The sequence below is a fragment of the Oreochromis aureus genome, linkage group 20 (assembly GCF_013358895.1).
Source record: "Oreochromis aureus strain Israel breed Guangdong linkage group 20, ZZ_aureus, whole genome shotgun sequence".
In the NCBI taxonomy this organism is placed as follows: Eukaryota; Metazoa; Chordata; class Actinopteri; order Cichliformes; family Cichlidae; genus Oreochromis; species Oreochromis aureus.
This window is the reverse complement of record NC_052961.1, coordinates 7475015-7494818: the sequence shown is the minus strand read 5'-3', so window position 1 is coordinate 7494818 and position 19804 is coordinate 7475015. Positions and strand designations below refer to the sequence as shown.

Below are 19804 nucleotides of genomic sequence, written 5' to 3'. Positions count from 1 at the left end.
GATGCAGTTTTTGCTCCAAAAAGCGACATCTTACTACTGCCTGGTCTCTCACATTTACAAACTCAACTGTAGAAGAATGAGTAGGGTGAACTATGTTAAGTAAATTTCACGTAGTGTAGCCTGTGATTAGACTTCAGAGCTATTTTTCATTTTTTTCTCTCTTTCCTACAATGTCCTACAGTAATTTCTTCATACCCACAATGAGGTTCTTGTGTGCTACTGTCTGAGAGAACCGCAGAAATGCCTTGGCGCAGGAGCTGGAGACGTCATGGATTCCTGAGTGTGGGGCTTTGCAGGAAAGCCCTGAGTCTCCGACATGGACCAGCTCCAGGTTTCCATGGCAAAGGCGCACAAACAGGAGGAAACACTGAGGGAATCCCGTTATTTTACAGCATTGGACCATTATAAACACCCAGAGCGGGGAAGGAAGCCGCTCTCGATACTCAAGTAATCCTTATAGAGCTCTAGGAAGAGGGGCTTCATACCAGAGCCACTGCTGGAGCTGATGCGGCCGCATGTTTTTGAACAGAAAAGGAGTTTGCGCGCAGCTGCCGTGTCGCAGCCTTAACTTGAACGTCTACAGAGTTTTTCTTTCCTGTTTTACTCCGCTTTCAGCATTTTAACCGAAGAGCGTTTCTTCTGCTATGGTTATTAGAGGACACTAGTTTTTCCAGATATATCTTTCTTTTTTCTTTTCTTTTTTTCTTTTTTTTTACATTTCTGTTTGCAGTTTTTTTGTATCCAGATGTTCAGAGAGACTTGGAGGCTGGCACAGTACCACACCATGAGGTCGATGGATCAAGGTACTGCTGAAGTGTTGTGATTATCTGGTAATCAACCCATTTGATTTTTAATTTATAGACTATTGTTAACTAGTGTGTTTATGCCTAAAATGCTGCAGTCATTTGTCGGATGTCTGTCTAACATTTTGGAGACAGCTGGGATGTTGATGTTTGGCGCTTTAAATCAGCATACAGCGCGTGTTTTTGAAATCACGATCGCCTACAAAGTTTTGATTGCCATTAAGAATTACTTGTTTGATTGCACGATGCCGATCGGGAGAAAGAAGGGCACTCTGTACAAGTCTACCAAATGCAACGTAGCTAAGACTGATAGGCTCATGCAGAGATTGAATTTTACGCATAAATGCTCTCATCAGTTAATGAAAACTGTAAGATGCTATCGTCTTCTCTGATAGGGATATACACCTTCCGTCTTGATCAGTGATTTAAACAAATAAGCCTATAATAAACGATTTAATAAAGTTGTGATTTCTATATAACACCACCAACGAGATCAGAAAAATTAAAGTTTACTGCCGTTGTTTAGCTTTTTGCTGACAGAGCACATGCTACCGGTGTGAGGAACGCCCTGGTATGTGTGCTGCGTCGTGCGTAAATCCGGGGATACCCTCAGGAGAACCCGTGGGTTTTCAGTGACAATAAAACAGCACGTCACTACGAAATCCAGTCCGAGACAGGATTTATTGTTTGACGAGATAATGCATCAGATAAAATAAACGTTTCTATTTTCAGCCATCTATCCTCTTTAATCTAAATCCACGCAAAGGCGATGCACAACCGCGTTTTAATGGCAACTCAGTTTGACAGGTGACGAACATAGTCGGCACCCTGCTATGTCACCATGTCAAACACCCGGGGGCAGCAACAGGCTGTGTAGCCCGTCAAATCAGTATTCTGTTTGATCTGAGCAGTTAATTCACGTCCAAACTGCACTTGCGCTTTTTGTTGTTTGACGCATCAGCATAGAGGGAAGGCGTGATCGGACTCTCGGGGATGAACATGAAGAGTTTGTATTCAGTGTGTAAATAGACCCGCCTCCGTACGAAAATAACCGCGGCGAACTGAACAGGAAACGTGTGCGCTTCACCTTCTGCTGCTCACCGATGCATGAATTGACAACAGGTTCCCCAAATCCACATCTACACCGCAATTCGCCGTCCACGTCCCTGCCGCTTCGTGTGAACTCAGAGGAGCAGTTAGGAAAAAAATTATACAGATGACCTCCTTTTACGACGAAAAAGATTTGGTGGAAGAGCTCAGTCGAGTCAGCTGCCCCGATGAGGATTTGCAGTTTGAGTACCTGTTTGAATATGAGCCGCCGTGCAGTGACTTTGCAGGGGGGCACCAAGGTTTGTCCGAGACTTTTCTTTTTGACAACATGAGTTGGCTTGCCTTTCTCTTTCTCTCTCTGTGCTGTGTGTTGACCACTAGTGAGGCCTTTAAAGTTGCTTAATGTGAATGAAATAAAAAATGAGGAAGTAAAGTTGACATACTTCGCAATGACTATTCTGACGCGTAGCCATGTGAAAAAATGTCAATATTTCAGCTGATAAATGTATACTTGAGCTAAAAATAACCTGTGTTGTTTTTAAAAAGAAAGAAACAAGTCTTTGATTAAGATGGATTCACTCATTGAGTGATATTGGTAACGACAAACATGAGCTTTTCTTTAAAAACAAAGTATGCTATTTTAAAATATGCCCGTTTCTCTGTCAAATGTGTGCATTGTAATGAATTTACAAATTTGGTTCCGTGCAGATGACTCCAACCTTGGACCCCCAAAAGTCTTCAGTCCTGAATCTGAGCAGGCTTTCCCCTTGGAGGAGACCCTACCCTATGGTATCAAGTCCTGCAGCCCCGCCTACAGCGAGCACACCGAAGTTCTCACAGGATACGAGAACCAGGAAGCCAGAAACTACCTGGACAGTACCCGACCTGCAGCCTTGAGCCCTCGCATTGAAATCACCCCCTCACGTGAGCACTACAGTCATGGTCGGGACTCTCTGCAGAACCACCATCTAAACATTAGCCCCAGACCTACCCTTACTGTCCCGGGCCATGAAAACCTTGCCTACCGTGAGCCCCAGTGCCTGAGTCCTGCCAGCAGCAATTCCTCCACCAGCTGGCACTCGACCGAGAACTATTCTCCCTGGGCGTCACCTTGCGTCTCCCCAAGCAGTGGGCAGAACCCTGGAGACCTCTGCCCTCGATTGCAGAACATCCACACTGGCTCCCCTCGTACCTCCCCAGGCACCTCTCCTCGCACCAGCCAAGGTGACGACGGCCTCGGACCCCGTTCTCCCTCACCAAGACCAGGCTCTCGCTCCACCTCCCCACAGGGAAAACGCACCTACGACATGTACAGAAACCCAGGATTAATCCCTGGGCACCGGTCCCGCAGTCCTTCCCCCAATAACGGCCATGAAGATCACAACATAGGCGCCCACTATACACACACCAGCCTTACTGATGCCATGAATGGTTTTGGCACCAATCATCCAAACCTGGTTCCCACTAAAATAGTCAAGACATCCAACCAGGTTTACACTCTGTATCCAGAGAATCATGGAGATGGGAACTACATGGTGTCCTGTGATCAGGACATAAAGACCAAACCTGCTGCAGAGCCTTTCTTTGTTATTCCTTCAATCTGGCCCAAGCCTTTGGTTTCCAGCCTCTGCAGGTAAACTGGCAATCAAGTGAGGCTTCACTCTGATAAGCTCCCACTCTCCACGTGTGTTTCTTTATGAAATAATTCTATAATTTTATGAATAATTTATATTTTGCAGCATCCCCGTGGCTTCTCTCCCACCGTTGGAATGGCCGATTCCTAGTCGCACCGACCAGTATGAACTGCACATTGATGTGCAGCCTAAACCACATCACAGAGCTCACTATGAAACAGAAGGAAGCAGGGGTGCAGTCAAAGCCCCCACGGGAGGACATCCTGTTGTGCAGGTATGGCCAAAAGCATCATTATAAAAAATGAAGTAAAATTCTTAAGCCTATGATTTATATTCAAGTACTAAATCAGTAAATATGAATAAATCTGTTTTTTACTTTGGTGAATAACCATATGAAGTCATGTTGTCAGGGTTATTCATAAAAGTGCACATTCATAGTTATTTCCATTCCCATATTTTGGGCTCTACTTCAGTAGTCTAATGATTCACAGCTAAACCTAATCCTTATTTTTCTTATACTGGTTTGCCAACTTTCTTCCGATTGGCTGACCCTTGTAAACAGGAGGTTTAAACATGGGTGGAGAGTCTGTGTTCACAGACAGAGCTGTGTGCCTCAAATCGTTATATTACATGTGTACGTTTAACTGACATAATACAGAACCAAGCATAGAAAAAAAGTGCCTAGAACAGTTTTTAGAGCACTCTGAATTCTGTTATCGTCCACCGCTGTGACAGTATACACAACAGCAAAGTAAAGAATAAGGAAACTAGTAACAGTTCCCCTTTAAATTAGCTGTCCAGCTTGAGAGCCTCAGGCAACCCTGGTGGGAGGGCTTGCGTGTAATAGTATTTCCTACTCATTATACACTCGGCGGTAGTGGTGGTATTGTTGCCCGGGGCCAGCTGTATGAAAATGACTCTGTGTTAGTTATTGTGGCTACTGTCATGGCACCTCCATTTTTTTTTTCACTTTCTAAAACAAATCGAAATAGCCGCTGTAACCCTAGACAAATGACAGATTGAAACCAGGGTGTACACTCAGGACAACCCTCGGGTCACTCATCAACTCTAACACTCAGATTTTTTTTCTTTTTGGTGTTAAAGCTTAAAATAGTCTGCAATAGTGCACCTTCGCCTTATGGTTTTAACCACATGTACATATTTGTTCTTGTGCTGTTCTGACTTCCTCTTACGCTCTGTGTAAGAGGTTTTGACTGTGTGGTTCTTGTGTTAGCTGTGTTAAAGTATCGAAGTGTTCAGCCCCTATGTGTAGAAACTGAATACGGCCTGTGGTTGTAATGACTGCAGATGAAAATGAAAAATGCTAATATTTTAGTTTCTCTCTAGTCACAAAATAAAATTCAAATATCCACTTTAAAATTAGCTTTGACACAGTTACAGCTGGTGTCCATAAATAGATACAACTTCCTTTTCTTTGTGTTACTGTGGCAACATTTCAGCGCTGTATTTGTCTGTGACTGTGGGGACTTTGTGGAAATTAAGTTTCTAATGCTTCTTTTCCATTTTATGCCCACCCCCAAAGGCCTCACCCTGAGGTCAGTTCTGCCTGCTTCGCCCGGCCAATCAGATGGTCAGGCCTGGCTAGCCACGGTTGTACTCCTTCACCTCGTCTTTCCCTTCCTCTGCCCTTCTTTCACTCTCTGTGTCCCCCCTCCCTCCTTCTCTTCTTCTCTTTGCCTCTCTCTAAGCTTCTTGCCCTCCACTTTACTTTTCCTACACTGCGCTCTGTCATGACTCACGGGTCCTGCCAATGCCATGACAACTGGCCGGCTGCTCACATGGCCTTTTGAGTGTTTGCAGTCAGCTTCCTTCTGTTTGGAGGGGAGCATGCTCATTCATGTTGCCATAGCTTCTGTTCACACTGAGCAGCTGCTGTCAAGCCTGACAGTTGCATCCACTAAGATGATAATTTCTTCAAACAAGTTGATTTTTTTTCCCTGACCGCAGTTAAACGGATCTCTTCTGAATGGAAATTATGTTGCGAAACAACTTTAAATTAACTTTGCGTGTTGCAGGCTAATGGCAGAGGGACCCGAAGCCTTTTTTTTTCCATTACCCAGAATCCAATTCATGGTTGTGCTCTATGATAAAGGTTATGCACTACACAGTTTGCATAAAAACAGCATTTAGATGCAAGTTGATGCTTTGTGGTTTTTGCAGGTTTCCTTAGGAGGCAGTCACAGGTTAAAAGTAGCATCTCGGTCTTTCTGTGTTCACGGTTTAATCAATATGGTACTTGTCATTTCAGCTAAACTTTAAAAGATAGAATCCCCGCTTAATCCTTCATCCCATCGGAAAGAACGTGTACAAGGCCGTAGGATTTGAGCTCTCTGCTGGCTTCCGTTCAAGGCTGCAGAAAAAAGACTCATGTGTTTGCACGTGGGTCTGACACAGATTTGCCATCACTGGGGGGGGAACAACATCTGGAAATGCAGAGTTAGAGAAAGCGGCTATGGAGAAGCACAACCAGTTAAACGTGACTGAAATATTTCCTTCCTACTGTATCTCTGCTTCCTTGCTTTCCAGAGGATGCTTTAAGTTAAAAAAAGAAAAGAAAATGACTGAGTGCTATTTCTGTGTTTACAGTTACATGGCTATAGAGGCAAGGAGCCACTTGGCCTGCAGATTTTTATCGGTACAGCTGACGAGCGCATCCTCAAGCCTCATGCCTTTTACCAAGTCCACCGCATCACTGGCAAAACAGTTACGACCACCAGCTTCGAAAAGATTATCAACGGCACCAAAGTCCTTGAGATCCCGCTGGAACCAAAGAACAACATGAAAGCAATGTGAGATAAGCATAGTGTCCACTTTTAAACCCCGGATCTGTCTTTTCGCAGTCAAATGTTTTAAATATTAACCTTATAAACATTTCGTTCTCGCCACAGCATCGACTGTGCTGGGATCCTGAAGCTCAGGAACGCCGACATCGAGCTGAGGAAGGGCGAGACGGACGTCGGTCGGAAAAACACCAGAGTTCGACTTGTGTTTCGCGTGCACATACCTCAGCCCGGAGGACAGCACGTCTCTCTCCAGGTGGCCTCACATCCCATTGAGTGCTGTAAGTAGCTGCACATAATTACATTTAACAATATGTTTTATTTTTGCGTTATTGTAACTATTAATATCACCCTGATAGACCCTGAGCTTTATGAATTTCAGCATGCGCGCTTCCCATTGAGGTCAAACTGCTTTTCAAGAGTTAACAAAACTTCATACAAAACAAACATAAAAAAAGGAACCCACATTCAAATGAGTCTGGAGCTAGCCTGATAGTATGAAAGACCTCTTTATGCTACCAGGGCTTCCATCCAGTTGGTGGGCACAGCATGTGTCAGTGTCTGTGTACCTGTTTGTATGTGCACAGTAGTAAAGTCTGTGTTTGGGTACATCAGCGAATGTGTACACAGTGTTATTAAAGCACCTGGTGTAATCAAAACTCAAACAAGAAGCGCCTTTATCTGGCTTTAATCAACACCCCGGTCAAGTGTTGCACCATCTGCGTGCAATATGCTCCTGTCATTGTAAAAAGTCATGATGCAGAATACAATATTATGCTGTAAGTATTGTTTTCCATCTGCTCGCCGATCACAGATAGGGAGAAACAACAGTTACTACCTCTTTTTTTTTTAAAAGGTGAATTTCTGAAAAATCATTGTATGTGAAAACCAATCGAGCGTAAAGCTGCGCACAGTAACACCTGTGCTGCATCTGTCAGGCGTATTGTTAAGCAGAGGTTCAGTGATGGGGTGTTTGAGGAGATGAGGCACCTGCTTGTGTCATCCTCTTTGTTCTATCCTTTTGCAGTGTAGTAGGTTGAACCGGCCGATTTAAAGGTCAGCGGCGTGTTTGTCAGTAGCTCAGTTCCCATCAGTAAATGTGGAGAATCAGCTGAACAGGAGATCCGGCTGAACTGATGATAATAGGGCACCAGTGAGGAACTGTCTTGTTTTAAAAACAAAATAAAATAAATGAATACAAAGCTGATGGCTACGGGAATAATATCTGTTTCCCTTTAACATAAACATATTACATAACACGTCCATTTCCAGTTAAGCCGGTGTATTTCTTTCCGCACGTTTGAGTATTGTATGCATTTTTGTATCGGCCTCATCTAAACGTTCAATTCAGTTCTCGTATTTCAATCAACTGGAAATATTTGTCTGATTTAATGATTTGACTGCACAGCACATTTACAGTTTTTAAATGTTGCATCATTCTTTTAGGTGTTAGTTTTATTTTGTTCTTTGTGTCTGTACGGTACTTGATTGTAAATGGGCTCAGACAGCAACACCTCCCGTTAGCTCTTGTAGGTTGTGATTTGATTTTTAAGCTTCGGCTGATTAAAACCGAAAGCATTGGGTGAGATTGTTGAATGACTCAGCATCAAATGTTTAGTGCCAAACACTGTCACTTCTTGGTAATGAGTAGTTTTGCATTTGTGAGAAATCAATCGTGAACTTTCAGATCATCTGTTACGTGCTTTTTTTCTTTTCTTTTCTGCAGTATTGGGCTATGACTAAAAATTGGTTATGTAGTCTGTGATATGTCAGAGCTGGGGAAAACTGCCAATACCTGCTGCATAGCATCCAAGTAACAGCATAGAAATCAAAGATGTTCAGTATAAAACAAAGAAAAACCGAAAATCCACACACTGGAGAAAGTGACACCAGTAGAAAGGCAGTAAATGTTACACGCCACCCTTTTGTGTGTCCCTGCAGCTCAGCGTTCGGCTCACGAGCTTCCCATGGTTGAGAAGCAGGACATGGACAGCTGCTCTGTTCTGGGTGGCCAGCAGATGATCCTGACTGGGCAGAACTTCAGCTCCGATTCCAAGGTCATTTTTATGGAGAAAACACAGGGTAAGCAGCATTCCAAAAACACGCTTTGCTTTCAAACCAAATCAGTGACTGAATTCATAAAATCTTTGTGGCGTCTGTCGATTTGACAATTCCAGTATTGCACAACGTTGTGTCACAGTAACAACACACCACAAAAGACAACTGAGTCATAATTGGCCGTGTCTGTGCACGAGGTCATAGCTGTTACGTGTCTTCGCTTTCATTTAATAGATGGATCCGCGTGAATTATTTGCATGATCTGAAGGATAACGCTGCTGCCTGACTTCCTTTTGACCTTTTCTCCCTCACCTCCATGTCTTATCAGTCACTCGGGCCTCTTGTTATTTGATCAATGGTGTCATATAAAAGTTTATTTTATTTGTTGAAACAAATGGACGGAACAAAAGGATTTATTTTTAGCAGCGAGGAAGTGCAGTAATATTTCTTGTCTTCTGACATTCTTACGCCAGACTGAAGCATTTGTACTATGATTGGGAGCTTTTATGGTTCTTGTCTTAGGTCAAAGGTCAGAAGTTCTGTTGTTCTGGGTTTCCCTTATTTTGATTTAATCTACAGGCTACCTAAAATAAAACTTGGACATGCACATCGCAGGTGCTTCCCCTCCTCTCCTCCTTCTTCTTCTTCTTCGGGGTTCCCTGCTGCTGTGTTATGAAACAACAGCAATGGATAGTAATACAGAGATGGAAAAAGAGGTCTTACAAAGAGGGGTTGCCGATGTTTTGAAGAGTTTGTGTATGACACAAAGTTCTGGACCAGTGAGGCTGTGAAATACCTCCGAATCCCTCAGCTGCTATTGGCTGGAGCTCCCCTGACTCCTGTGCTTGGACAGGGAGAGCTGTACGGAGCGAAGGAAAGCTTCTCTGTCCAAGTAAATTTTCTTTCTCTGTTTCCAGCTCCATTCCTTGCCCCCTTTCCCCCCCTCCACATGCAATTATCTCCAAAAGTACACGCAGTCAGGGGTATCCCTTGGAGTAGAATTGCAACAAAATGCAAACAAATAGAAATGCCAAGAAAGCAGAAATGGTCACGTTTTGTAGCAGTGGAGAAAGTTGATCATAAAAATAAAGCTAAGAAAAAAAGTTGGCAACATGCTTGGAATCCCCCTTTTCTCCTGCTGACTCATTTTAGCCATGTGTTATTAATTCACAATCTGACAGAGGGTTTCCCAACTGCACTAACATTCAAACAGACCTTGCTGCAGCACATGTCCTGTCATGTGTTGGGGCATGTGGAGTTTACGTTCGCAGGCACATGTTGTTTTCAACTTTTGCACATAAATGACAGCTGCACTTAAATCTGATGAAGTGTGAGATAACGTAAACCTTTACTGCCATAGATATAATCCAAGGTACTATTGTGTTTTACTTTGTTACGTTACTATTTAGTCAGCTCAGGACATTCAAAAGTCACACGTCTTTCTGAACAATGAAAGGCTGTATGTGTGTTTGGGGTAAACCTACCGATCCTCTATCGTTGGGTGTGCTTTGTGGGGTAAGAGGAAGTGGTTTCAAAAGTGATATCATCTCCAAGCACAAAGATGCTTTTTCTGTCGACATGAACTGCAACTCAAATGGGACTCGTGGGGACATACAGTAGATTTGTCTAGTAATGCACGTCCCTGCGCTTGAATTGGTGAAATAAAATAAGCAAAACTTGAAAAAGAAAGAAAAGCAATTTCTTAATCGTTTTAGTTTCACCGGTCTCCAAATTTACACGTTGTCAAGTACATCTGGAAGCGATCAACCTCACTTACCCTGTAGAATTAATTACCACATTTTCTTAAGTGTAATTAGGTTTTCGCTTTCTCTTTCCTTCCTTCTAGATGGGCAGCAAATCTGGGAAATGGAAGCAACGGTGGATAAAGACAAAAGCCAACCTGTATGTGTTAAACATGACACTTAAATTCTGGATATCCATCCATTAGTTCAAATAAATGAATCACTTTCAGTACATAATAGAGCATTGTCTTGTAGAGTATGCTGTTTGTGGAGGTGCCGCCCTACCGGGATGCATCTGTCTGCCATCCTGTCAAAGTAAACTTCTACGTCATCAACGGCAAAAGAAAGCGCAGCCAGCCTCAGCATTTCACCTACACACCACTGGCATGTAAGAATGCTGCTCAGCCTCTTTTTGGTATGCTTATTTCACACACTGTGTTTTTAAAGAATTACATGTAAATGATTTTCGTGGTATTGTTCACAGCCATCTTACTCATGTTTTTCCCTCCTCAGCTCCATCTATTAAGACAGAGCCTATAGATGAGTATGAAGCAGAGCGCATGGGCTTTGCCATGCCTCAAATCTTGGGCTTATCCCCTCATTCCTACTACCATAACCCACGTGGCATTCTCCACCCAGACAATGGCCTGGTCTCTGGCATGGCTCCCTGCCAGCGCCTCAGCTCCAGCCTTCCAAACCAGGATGCACGTTTCCAGCAGCAGAGCCCGGCCATCGTGTACTCACGTGGAGGCAAGAGTCTGAGTGGCAGCCCTGCTATGTGGCAGACCGGAGGGATGATGCCCGACCCCCACAGGTCGGTCCTGGTCCACACAGGCTCCCCGGCTCAGTCTGTGGGGCCAATCAATGCAGGTCAACACCCCTCTATCATCCAGTTCTCTCCCACCAACCACCACCTGATCCGTGCGGGTGAACCTCAACCCCTTACTGCGCCTCAACCTGACAACCAGCAGATCATATACTGCGATAGCTATTCCCCACAGGCAGCTGCCACCCACTCACCCACACCCCCCCAGGTAGCAGTAACCCACCCGCAGCACTACCCCACCGTGATTCAGCAGCAGAAAGGCAGAACTCCAGCTGGGACGGGGCAGATGGACACTTCGGGAGATGGACAGAGACGAGTGACGGTCAAGGAAGAGAATTTGGACCAGGCCTACCTAGATGATGGTGAGTGTAAGTTAATGCTTTTATACTCAGTGTGATTGGTCAATTGCAGCTTGTGTCTGAGTCTGCAGATTCAGGGCCAGACAATGTGATGGATAGGTGCAGTTCCGATTTGATAAGACCCACTAACAAAGATATGACTTTTCCCAAGAACAATTCAAGGATATTTACAGTGTCTCCTTTTCACATATCCTCGTCCAGTCTGTGTGCTATAGTATTCCTCTGAACAAAGCCAGCAGAACAAACTCGCACTGTTAAAACAATCCTTGCCGGGAGGTGCAGTTATGTTCCATTCAAGGTGGAAATAACAGGGATTGTGAGTCATATGTTTATACTTGTGCTTGTCAACCTCACTACCCTCTGACAGAATTAATGTCAGGCCACATCCAGCAGCAGGCATGAGGTTATACCTCTTCCTTAGAATTTCTCCAAACCGTGCTGTCTTTTAAAATAAAACAAGCCGCTCTGAAAGCGGTGCAATATTTTTCTTACCTTTGGTTTTTGTCAGCCGGGTGGTTTTTAAAGTTAGACTTTGCTCGTCAGTGCTCTGCTCCATTCAAAAATGCTCATTCTGCTGGTCGTAGGGGTTCATCTGGCACTGGCAAACATCAGGAAATGAGCTTTTTCATGCATTAAAGACAGGGCGAGAGGGAGAAAAAAGTGTCACTCTGCTGACCGCCTGGACATGTTGACACTGTTATGAAGTGAAAAACAACTTCCATGGCAACCATTGTCAAACAGTGGAACGTGCTGCCTGGGAGAACTGGGGAAAGCCTTTTTGTTTGTTATAGTTGGCCAGGATTTCTCCTTGGCCCTATGCCCCTCGATTCTGTCGGGGAGCCCACCAGAGGTTTAGGTTTTTTCCGACCACGGGATTCTGCCAATCTGGCACAAGAAATTCCTATTTGCAGCTGCTGTCCTCCAGAGATCCAGCCTGATCCCTGTAAGATAGCAGGAGGGTGGAGGGTAGTTCGCAGGAAAAGGGAAGGAGCTGTGTGTGTTTGTACATGTGCGTGCTTCAATGGAAAAAATGAAACGAAGAAAAAAGGCTAGCAATGGAATTTGTGTTTTTTGGATGGAACTTGCAGGATTTTCCTCCACAGTAAACAGCAACAGGGCTGTGAGCTGGTGAATTAACAAGGAGTTAGAGAAATGGTCAAACTGGGGCCCTCTTTCATCCTCCCATCATCAAAAGCTGATGACGGTCAGTCATTTCCCCAGGTGCCCCTGCTTGAGTTTAACTTTAACCCTTTATCTCATGAAAACTACTTGCAGTTCCTGGGATTAAATAGCTGTCTTCTATTAATCTGAGCGTCAAGTCATTTTAAAACTTTCAATATGATCATGGCAGTTCTATAAGTTCACACCATTCCTGAATGTAAAAACCTTATTAACCTTATGTTAGCATTTGCAGCTCGATAGCTCTGCCATTGTCTTATCACTCCCAACAGATGACAGGCCACCTACGCATGCCATCATTGCTATTTAGTGAGAAAAAGAGGGGGATTACCCAAGAGTCAAAACATTTTTAGGGGGTGAGAAGATAGGTGAGGCTGAAAAAATCCCTTCCAGTTTGAGTGGAAGGTTGCTGAAGTTTGATCCTGACCGCATAACACTCATTTAAGTTAGGTGAACAAGTGTTTTATAGCCCAAAGTGAGATTGTCAACATTACTCATCAAGCCATGTGTTAAAGTCTATAGTCATTTTTGAAAAAGAGGTGATGCCACATCCTGGTATCGTCACACTGTTGTGGTCCGTAACTGTCACATCTCTGAGGGACTTTAAAGTGTGTCAACTCCAGAGACGAGTGTTAAATGAAAACCCGCTATTTGTTCTCTTACAAAGTGTGGCTTCTAATTTCTCTCACGCAGAGGGCTTGAATTTTTATGCCCTTCGAAAAGTTCCTGTGCCCTCTGCTGGTATTCAGACGTGACCGTGCTTCTGTTGACTGGTATTTATTTACATTATCTAGTCAACTTGGTGAAAGATGCCTGTCAGAGCCTGCCTTGTTATGAAGCACAAAGGTCAAGAATCACCGCCATCAGTTACTACATGTCATATAGTTTGTGAAAGCAAAAATAGAACAACTGGCACAGCATACAAAGGCTGAAAGTGACAGATTTGGTGGGTGTGGAATAAAGCCCGGAGGCAGTGGAGCAGGTGAAATTGTTCCAGCAGGTAGAGCTCAGCGCAGGAAAGATAAAGCACATAGCAACAGCCTGGTGGACGTGCATTAGTCTCAGCTCGCTTACATCTCATTTGAAAGACTTAAAGACTCAATCGCGCTCTTCCAGATGCGATTATACTACATGATACAGCTTTATCTGCAGTCTGCACCGTGTGCAATACGAATACGGTGATGCAAATTGTTTCTTTTTTTTTTAAACCTGTCCTGTCCGGCAGTTTCAGCAAGCAGAATCATGATCTTAATACTTTGTTATGCCAAACACATCTGCTTTGCCAAGAGGAGCACTATAGACTCTCTGTTTATTTATTTTATTTTATTTTATTATTTGCATTAATATCAGAGTGGGTATTATGCTGGAGCAGATATGGGGGGAAGGCCAGGTTGGCTAAAGTAAGGAGAAGGTGGCGGAGGAATAGAAAAAGGGACAGAAAAAGAGAGGAAAAAGGGGTGGGAGGTGACAAAGGTCTATTCAATTCAATTTTATTTATACAGTGCCAAATCATAACAGTAGACGCCTCAAGGCGCTTTATATTGAAAGGTAGACCTTACAATAACACATACAGAGAGTAACCAAGCAATCATATGGCCCCCAATGAGCAAGCACTTTGGCGACAGTGGGAAGGAAAAACTCCCTTTTAACAGGAAGAAACCTCCAGCAGAACCAGGCTCAGGGAGGGGCGGCTGAAGGAAGACGGTACAAAAGACATGCTGTCTAGGATGACTCTAACAGACATGCTGGGCCTCCAACTGCTGCATCAGCACCTGAAAGACAAAGCAACCTCTGTTTGTTTTGTCTTTCAGGTGCTGAAAATCTGCAGTCTGCACTGTGTGCAGTACGAACACAGCAATGCAAATGTTTTTAGTAACAAAGGAGGGAGAAAAAAAGTAATGTATTTTCATTCAGTCTGCTCCTGAGCAGAATGCTAATGTGCAACAAAGTATATTAAACCAAAAACTTAAGGCTCAATCTGACAGTTGGACTCTCATAGGAACAGAAAATGAATTATGGAGAAAATGTTTTCATGCAAATCAGATTGAAATCAGTCCCTTCATAGCCAGCGTCAAAAAATAACAATAACATTCGTGAGCAGGTTATTCACTCTGTGTGTATGAGCTTTGTTTCAAAATGCAAGATTGTCCCTCGAAGTGCTGACACACCAGAACTGCAGCTAGATTAGCAGCTAGATGTCAGTCCACTCCCTCCACTTTCTATTTTCGGTGTATGTGTTTTTAGCTTCACAGTGTCATCGCAGTGAAATAAGAGTTCATTTAAATAGATCCAGTCATATGAAAAAATATTAAAAATAGTGTATGTTCAAACATGTACACTGTATGAACATGCAGATACTTGCAGATGCACAAACACACACATTCCAGCTCACAGCAGGCAACTGAGTCAGCTACTGTACAGAGTTTCCCTTTCTCTCCCTCTCTTTCTCTCCCCTCTCTTCCCACCTTGGTTGGTAAACAGTCCAGCTCATTGGTATAGAACTCAGGAGCCAGACACTCACCTATTGAACAGACTAGTCTGAGTGTTCCCTAGGCCTGCCTCAAATGGCCAGTGTGTGCCAACCCTTCATTCGAATCAGTAAAGCCCCACTGTATGTTGCTCCTCTGTGGCACTCTTGCTGCTTCTCTAAGCTGGTTTTATACTCAGGAAAAATCCTGTGGCACTGCTGGAGAGATGAAAGTTTCTTTAAGGCATTGGGTGTCAGAGGGAATTCCACTACAGACTAAAATAAACAGGGAGGCCGATGTTGTGACGACAGCAGGGCATCCAGTTTGGCTACTCCTGCACTGCTGGAAGTCTCAGAAGCTGCTTTGGCTGAAAAAATGCACTCAGCGCTGAGCTGCTCTTTCACAAAGGAAGACAAAGGAGAAACAAAGTCTTTGACAAGAAACAAAGACTGGGTTAAGGTTAAAGGTACTTTAAGTTTGAATTAGAATTATAGTTTGTATCCCCTAAAAACTACACGATGCTCCACCAAAAACAAACCAAAAAACATAACACGACTCTTCCTGGCGTCTAATGTATTTTGTGGTCTTCGGTTTGCTCTGTGCCTGCTCAGAAGTGCACCTGTGTGGGTGAGATAATGTCAGATATTGTTTTACATGAGCTTAAATGTAGTCGCACCCTAAGCTTTGACACTATGTAAATTAAAGATGGAAATAGTTCAGCCCAACTGTGTATGTTCTAAGTTAATCTATCTTTATCTAAAGCAAGATGGCAGGTTTTTTTCAAACAGTGGTTAGAAAATCATATTTGAATATTTCATATTCGTAGGTGTGAAGTGGCCTACCCTCCGTAGGCAGCTTAATATATATCAACTTTTTTGTATTTTTGCCAATGGATAATTATTACATATGTAGCCCAATGAGCATGAGCAAGTCATTTTCTGTAAGGTTAGGAAGAAGGCAACTTATGTTAACCTTGGGTTCCCACAACACAATAATAACTCAAATATTTCATTCATAAAAAACATTTTATTGGGTTCATGTATGATTTGCTGATTTCACAGACACTGAAATACCAACTTTAACAGTAACAGTAAATGGCTTAAAAAAAATACATATTGCGACATACTATTTTGTGTATTAGGAATAACAAGTCATGAAAATTATGACTGTTGTGTCATACACAAAGATGCAGATGTCTCACTATCTGGATCCCGCTGCCGTAGCACCCCATGAAGCTGCAGATAGTTAATAAAATCAGAGGAAAGACTCCTACAAACAGCTGCAAGCCAAAAACTTCTTGTTGATATTTGGTCAAATGCAGATGAAACTTATTATTGATGTTAATCTCTTACATAAAGGTCTGTGTACATCTCTGGTACATTACAATATTCAGTTCCACTCGCTCAGACCAGAAAAACCCAGCATGTTTTTTATTTGAGTGGCATGAAACTAAAGGTAAAAGCATGTGTGAAGGTCGGCTATCCTTGTAAATTACACAAGTAAACATATTATTCCTTGTTCGGGTTCTTATAAAAAATGACTGACAGCTTAGGAGAATGGTTAGCATGCTTTCATTCTCTAAGCTAAGCTAATTGGTTCACGACTGCAGTGGGTTTTTCTATTTACCCTGTGAATAAGGAGGCATATTTCCTAAATAAAACGTCTGATTTAAGTTGTGTTTAATGAGAAATACCAAGCCAAACAGAATCAGAAGCATCCTTTTAAAAAAAGAATGAAAAAAACAAACTCTAGCAGAAAACTCTGACAGACTGCTATACGAACTACGCTGGGTGGATAATCACATTTTAACAGTTCAAAAGGCCAATCATAAAATGAAGGCTATTACCATGGTTACAGAATCACAGGCATAATATGCTCTGTAATGGCTTGGTCACAGGCAAAAAGCTTTTTTTGGTCCTCTTTGAAATACTTTTATTACTCATCCGTCCTAATGAGTTCCCCGGGGCATAGTGGAAGCAGTGGCACCAGCCTATAATGTCTGAGAGCCAGAGTGTACACAGCAGGCTGCCAGATAAACACCACAGCTCAACACAGACGGCGTGGCATTTGTGAAGCAATGACATATTACACATAGTCATCATTCCTAGCTTCTTAACGCTGAGCTACCTAAGCAGGCAGGAAGTTTAAGTAAGACTATACAGCAAGTAGTTACACTTCCTTGTCTCTACTATTTGGCTGTTTTACTCAGCAGATAAAAACAAAACTCCATGAACTCAAACCTGTGCTGCTGGGAGAGATAAACAACTGCACCTATTATGTGTGAAACGCAATATTTATTATTATTTCGAATGCAACTTGTATGTCCCCCCACACACACAGTGCTCCTATTTTTAGAGTTGTGACACCATGAAAGTTTCCATTTCAACCCCCTTCCTCTGCTGTCGGCGTGTGTTTACACACACTTGTAATCGGCTGAGCAACAAGCAGTAACTGCCTGCTACCTCTAGAGGTTACTCTATATAAATGCAGCATTTGTCTACCCTCCATCGACGCCCTTCACAGGATATCAGTCAGACTGTAAATTTTCTCACTGAGGAATATTTCTAATAGGAATGTTATCAGTGTCACTGTTTTACGTTGTCAGGAAGATATTGTTTTCTTACCATTTGAGAATTTCTTTGTCAAACTGATCGCGTCACTGTCTGATATCGCTGTCTTTATTTTTTTTCTTTACAGTGAATGAAATCATAAGAAAGGATCTGACGGGTGTTCAGGCCAGAGGTCAGACATAGAGGAGGGACTCCAGCAGGAAATGACAGCATACCCTTACCCCCCCACCCCCCGACAAACAAACAGACAGACATTAACGGGCAGTCCATCGAGGTGACGCATTTCCACTACCAATCAGACCTTCTCTTCCTTATTTTCGCTACCCATGGTGATAGAAATATGGCTGCTGTGTTTGTTTTGGATGTTTTCCTGCCATAAACATTTGGCAAACAGAAGATTTCATTTGACCCGTAACGTCTGCCACCAACACCCGACAGGTTTCCAACAAATAACACCACTGAGGAAAAGCAGAAAATTGTGCCTTACGTTGTTCATGATGTTTTTCAGGTGGAAACACTGTTTATAACCAAAGAGAAAAAACATAAAAATGTTGAAGTCCACAAACAGCATAGCCATAATGTCCAGACAATAAAGCCACACCGGTTTGCCTTATCATAAATGACGACATTAACAGGTTAATGTCGCAATGTAAAGTCATCCCACGTACAACGTTCTTTGTCTTTTGGTCATTTTTTCCATCCTTTGTGCACAAAGTGCGTGTTTTGTCTTTTTGTATGTATTTTTTTTACATGTAAAGATTGACCAAAGCTTACGTGTTGATCATCTCATTTTAAGTGCAGTTTTCTTGTGAAGCGCACACTGCTGCCTTAAGCATATACAAATGAACTGTTGTGACATCTCCTAATATGCACTGTTTTTCAGAATGGGATTTCAATGTTTATTATTATTTTTATATATTATTTGTGAATAATGCACCGTTTCCTATTCATATAGTATATATTCAATTATATCCAGGTGCCAAGATAGCTTTATGGGGACGTGTGCTTCATTTTTAAATGATTTCCATGCACAACAGCTGAGGTTTTATTTCCCAGTATTGCAGCTAACAGTCTAACTGAAGTCTCACTCATGCAAACTGAAGTGAGATCATTTGATTTAATTTGATATTTTGTTCATTTTTTTAATATCATAATAACAACTCGGCGACAAAATGTCCAAAGTTTAAACTGTGTATTGTTTTGTGAATAGCTGCATTTTGAATTTAACCATAATGGCCATCATTATGCTTGGAGCTAATTGCCTGTCTATTCAGAACTATTCTGCTTGCAGATGCAAAGAGCATAGAAATTATTTTCTGTAACTGCCAGAAAATGTAAGCACAAAATAGTTATACAGTCAGGATTACCGATGTGCTGATATATCTAGCCTTAAATAGAAAAGCACAAGTTTAAGTGTAATTCCGAGTGAACAGTAGTACATTAAATACCAAGTGCCAGTTGTGTAACTCTAAAGCAGTAAAAATACATTAAAGTAAAATGTAGGCCTGAGTCACAAGAGTTAGCACTTGATGTGGACCTATTTGATAGAAAATAACTATATTTTCCTATATTCGTAAAGCTAATATTGATCATTTAAGGATATTTCTCATTGAGCCAGTGCAGTACAAGTGCATCTGACATTTCTTGAATGTAATTTGTATGAAACACCTTTTTCCCCTTTTGTGTAAATAGTAAATAAAGCGTTACGAGAAGTAATTTGTTGTCATATATCATTTTCTCCTTTTTCTGTAGAATACACGTATGTTGTCTTTGTTTTATTGCCATGTATCTTTAATCCGAAGGGATTTTCATTAACCTTACCTATAGTAGTTTATATTTTTGTCTGTCTTATTATTTTACGTCCTATGATATTAGAAATGTTATTAATACTGTCTTATTCGATTTTCTATGATGGGAATTGTCATCAATCTGTTTGAGCCTTCGTGCCTCTAAAAAAATAAAATCAAATAATTAAAAAAAACCTATTGATGCCATTTTTGTATTCCTGAATGAAGCAATAAATAATCCCCCCACACATGATGGTGTTTGTTTAAATGTGTCACTTTTCCTATTAATGGAATGAATGAATAATTTAACATGCGTTTAGATTCTGATCAACCTTAAATATTCTGGGCCTGTAAGCTAAAATGGGTCTCTTCATTTTCGAGAGGAAAATTGTAAATTAATAGACCCAAAGAAGACAGTGACTCATCAACTACTCCCTTCCTGTACTGAGCCAGGGACAGATGTAGTCCTATTCATCGGAGACTCTGTATGTTTGCTAATAGCTTATACGGCATGAAAATATCCAGAA

General features: G+C 42.2%; 1 protein-coding gene across 4 annotated transcripts; it reads left to right on the top strand.

Moving 5' to 3' along the window:
* The first annotated feature begins 385 nt into the window (after positions 1-385).
* nfatc2a (nuclear factor of activated T cells 2a) lies at positions 386-19527 on the top strand. Of its 4 annotated transcripts, none has more exons than XM_039604923.1 (10): positions 386-803; positions 2562-3486; positions 3593-3761; positions 6095-6297; positions 6397-6569; positions 8230-8370; positions 10193-10248; positions 10344-10503; positions 10602-11282; positions 17618-19527. In XM_039604923.1, exons 1-10 carry the CDS (start codon positions 746-748, stop codon positions 17671-17673), a joined length of 2622 nt encoding a protein of 873 aa, XP_039460857.1. In that variant the 5' UTR covers positions 386-745; the 3' UTR covers positions 17674-19527. The 4 variants fall into 4 exon arrangements, with proteins under 4 accessions (XP_039460857.1, XP_031597843.1, XP_031597842.1 ...); XM_031741983.2 differs by lacking the exon at positions 386-803 and adding an exon at positions 1661-2152 and having other exon boundaries at positions 10344-10476; XM_031741982.2 differs by lacking the exon at positions 386-803 and adding an exon at positions 1661-2152 and having other exon boundaries at positions 10602-11276.
* Positions 19528-19804: the final 277 nt, after the last annotated feature.

Bases quoted from the DNA above. Each gene is read 5' to 3' on its own strand.
- nfatc2a (XM_031741981.2), top strand. From the start codon at position 2,020: ATGACCTCCTTTTACGACGAAAAAGATTTGGTGGAAGAGCTCAGTCGA. The intron at 10,249-10,343 runs GTATGTGTTAAA...ATTGTCTTGTAG, and splicing joins ATAAAGACAAAAGCCAACCT to AGTATGCTGTTTGTGGAGGT. The intron at 10,504-10,601 runs GTATGCTTATTT...TTCCCTCCTCAG, and splicing joins TGCTGCTCAGCCTCTTTTTG to CTCCATCTATTAAGACAGAG.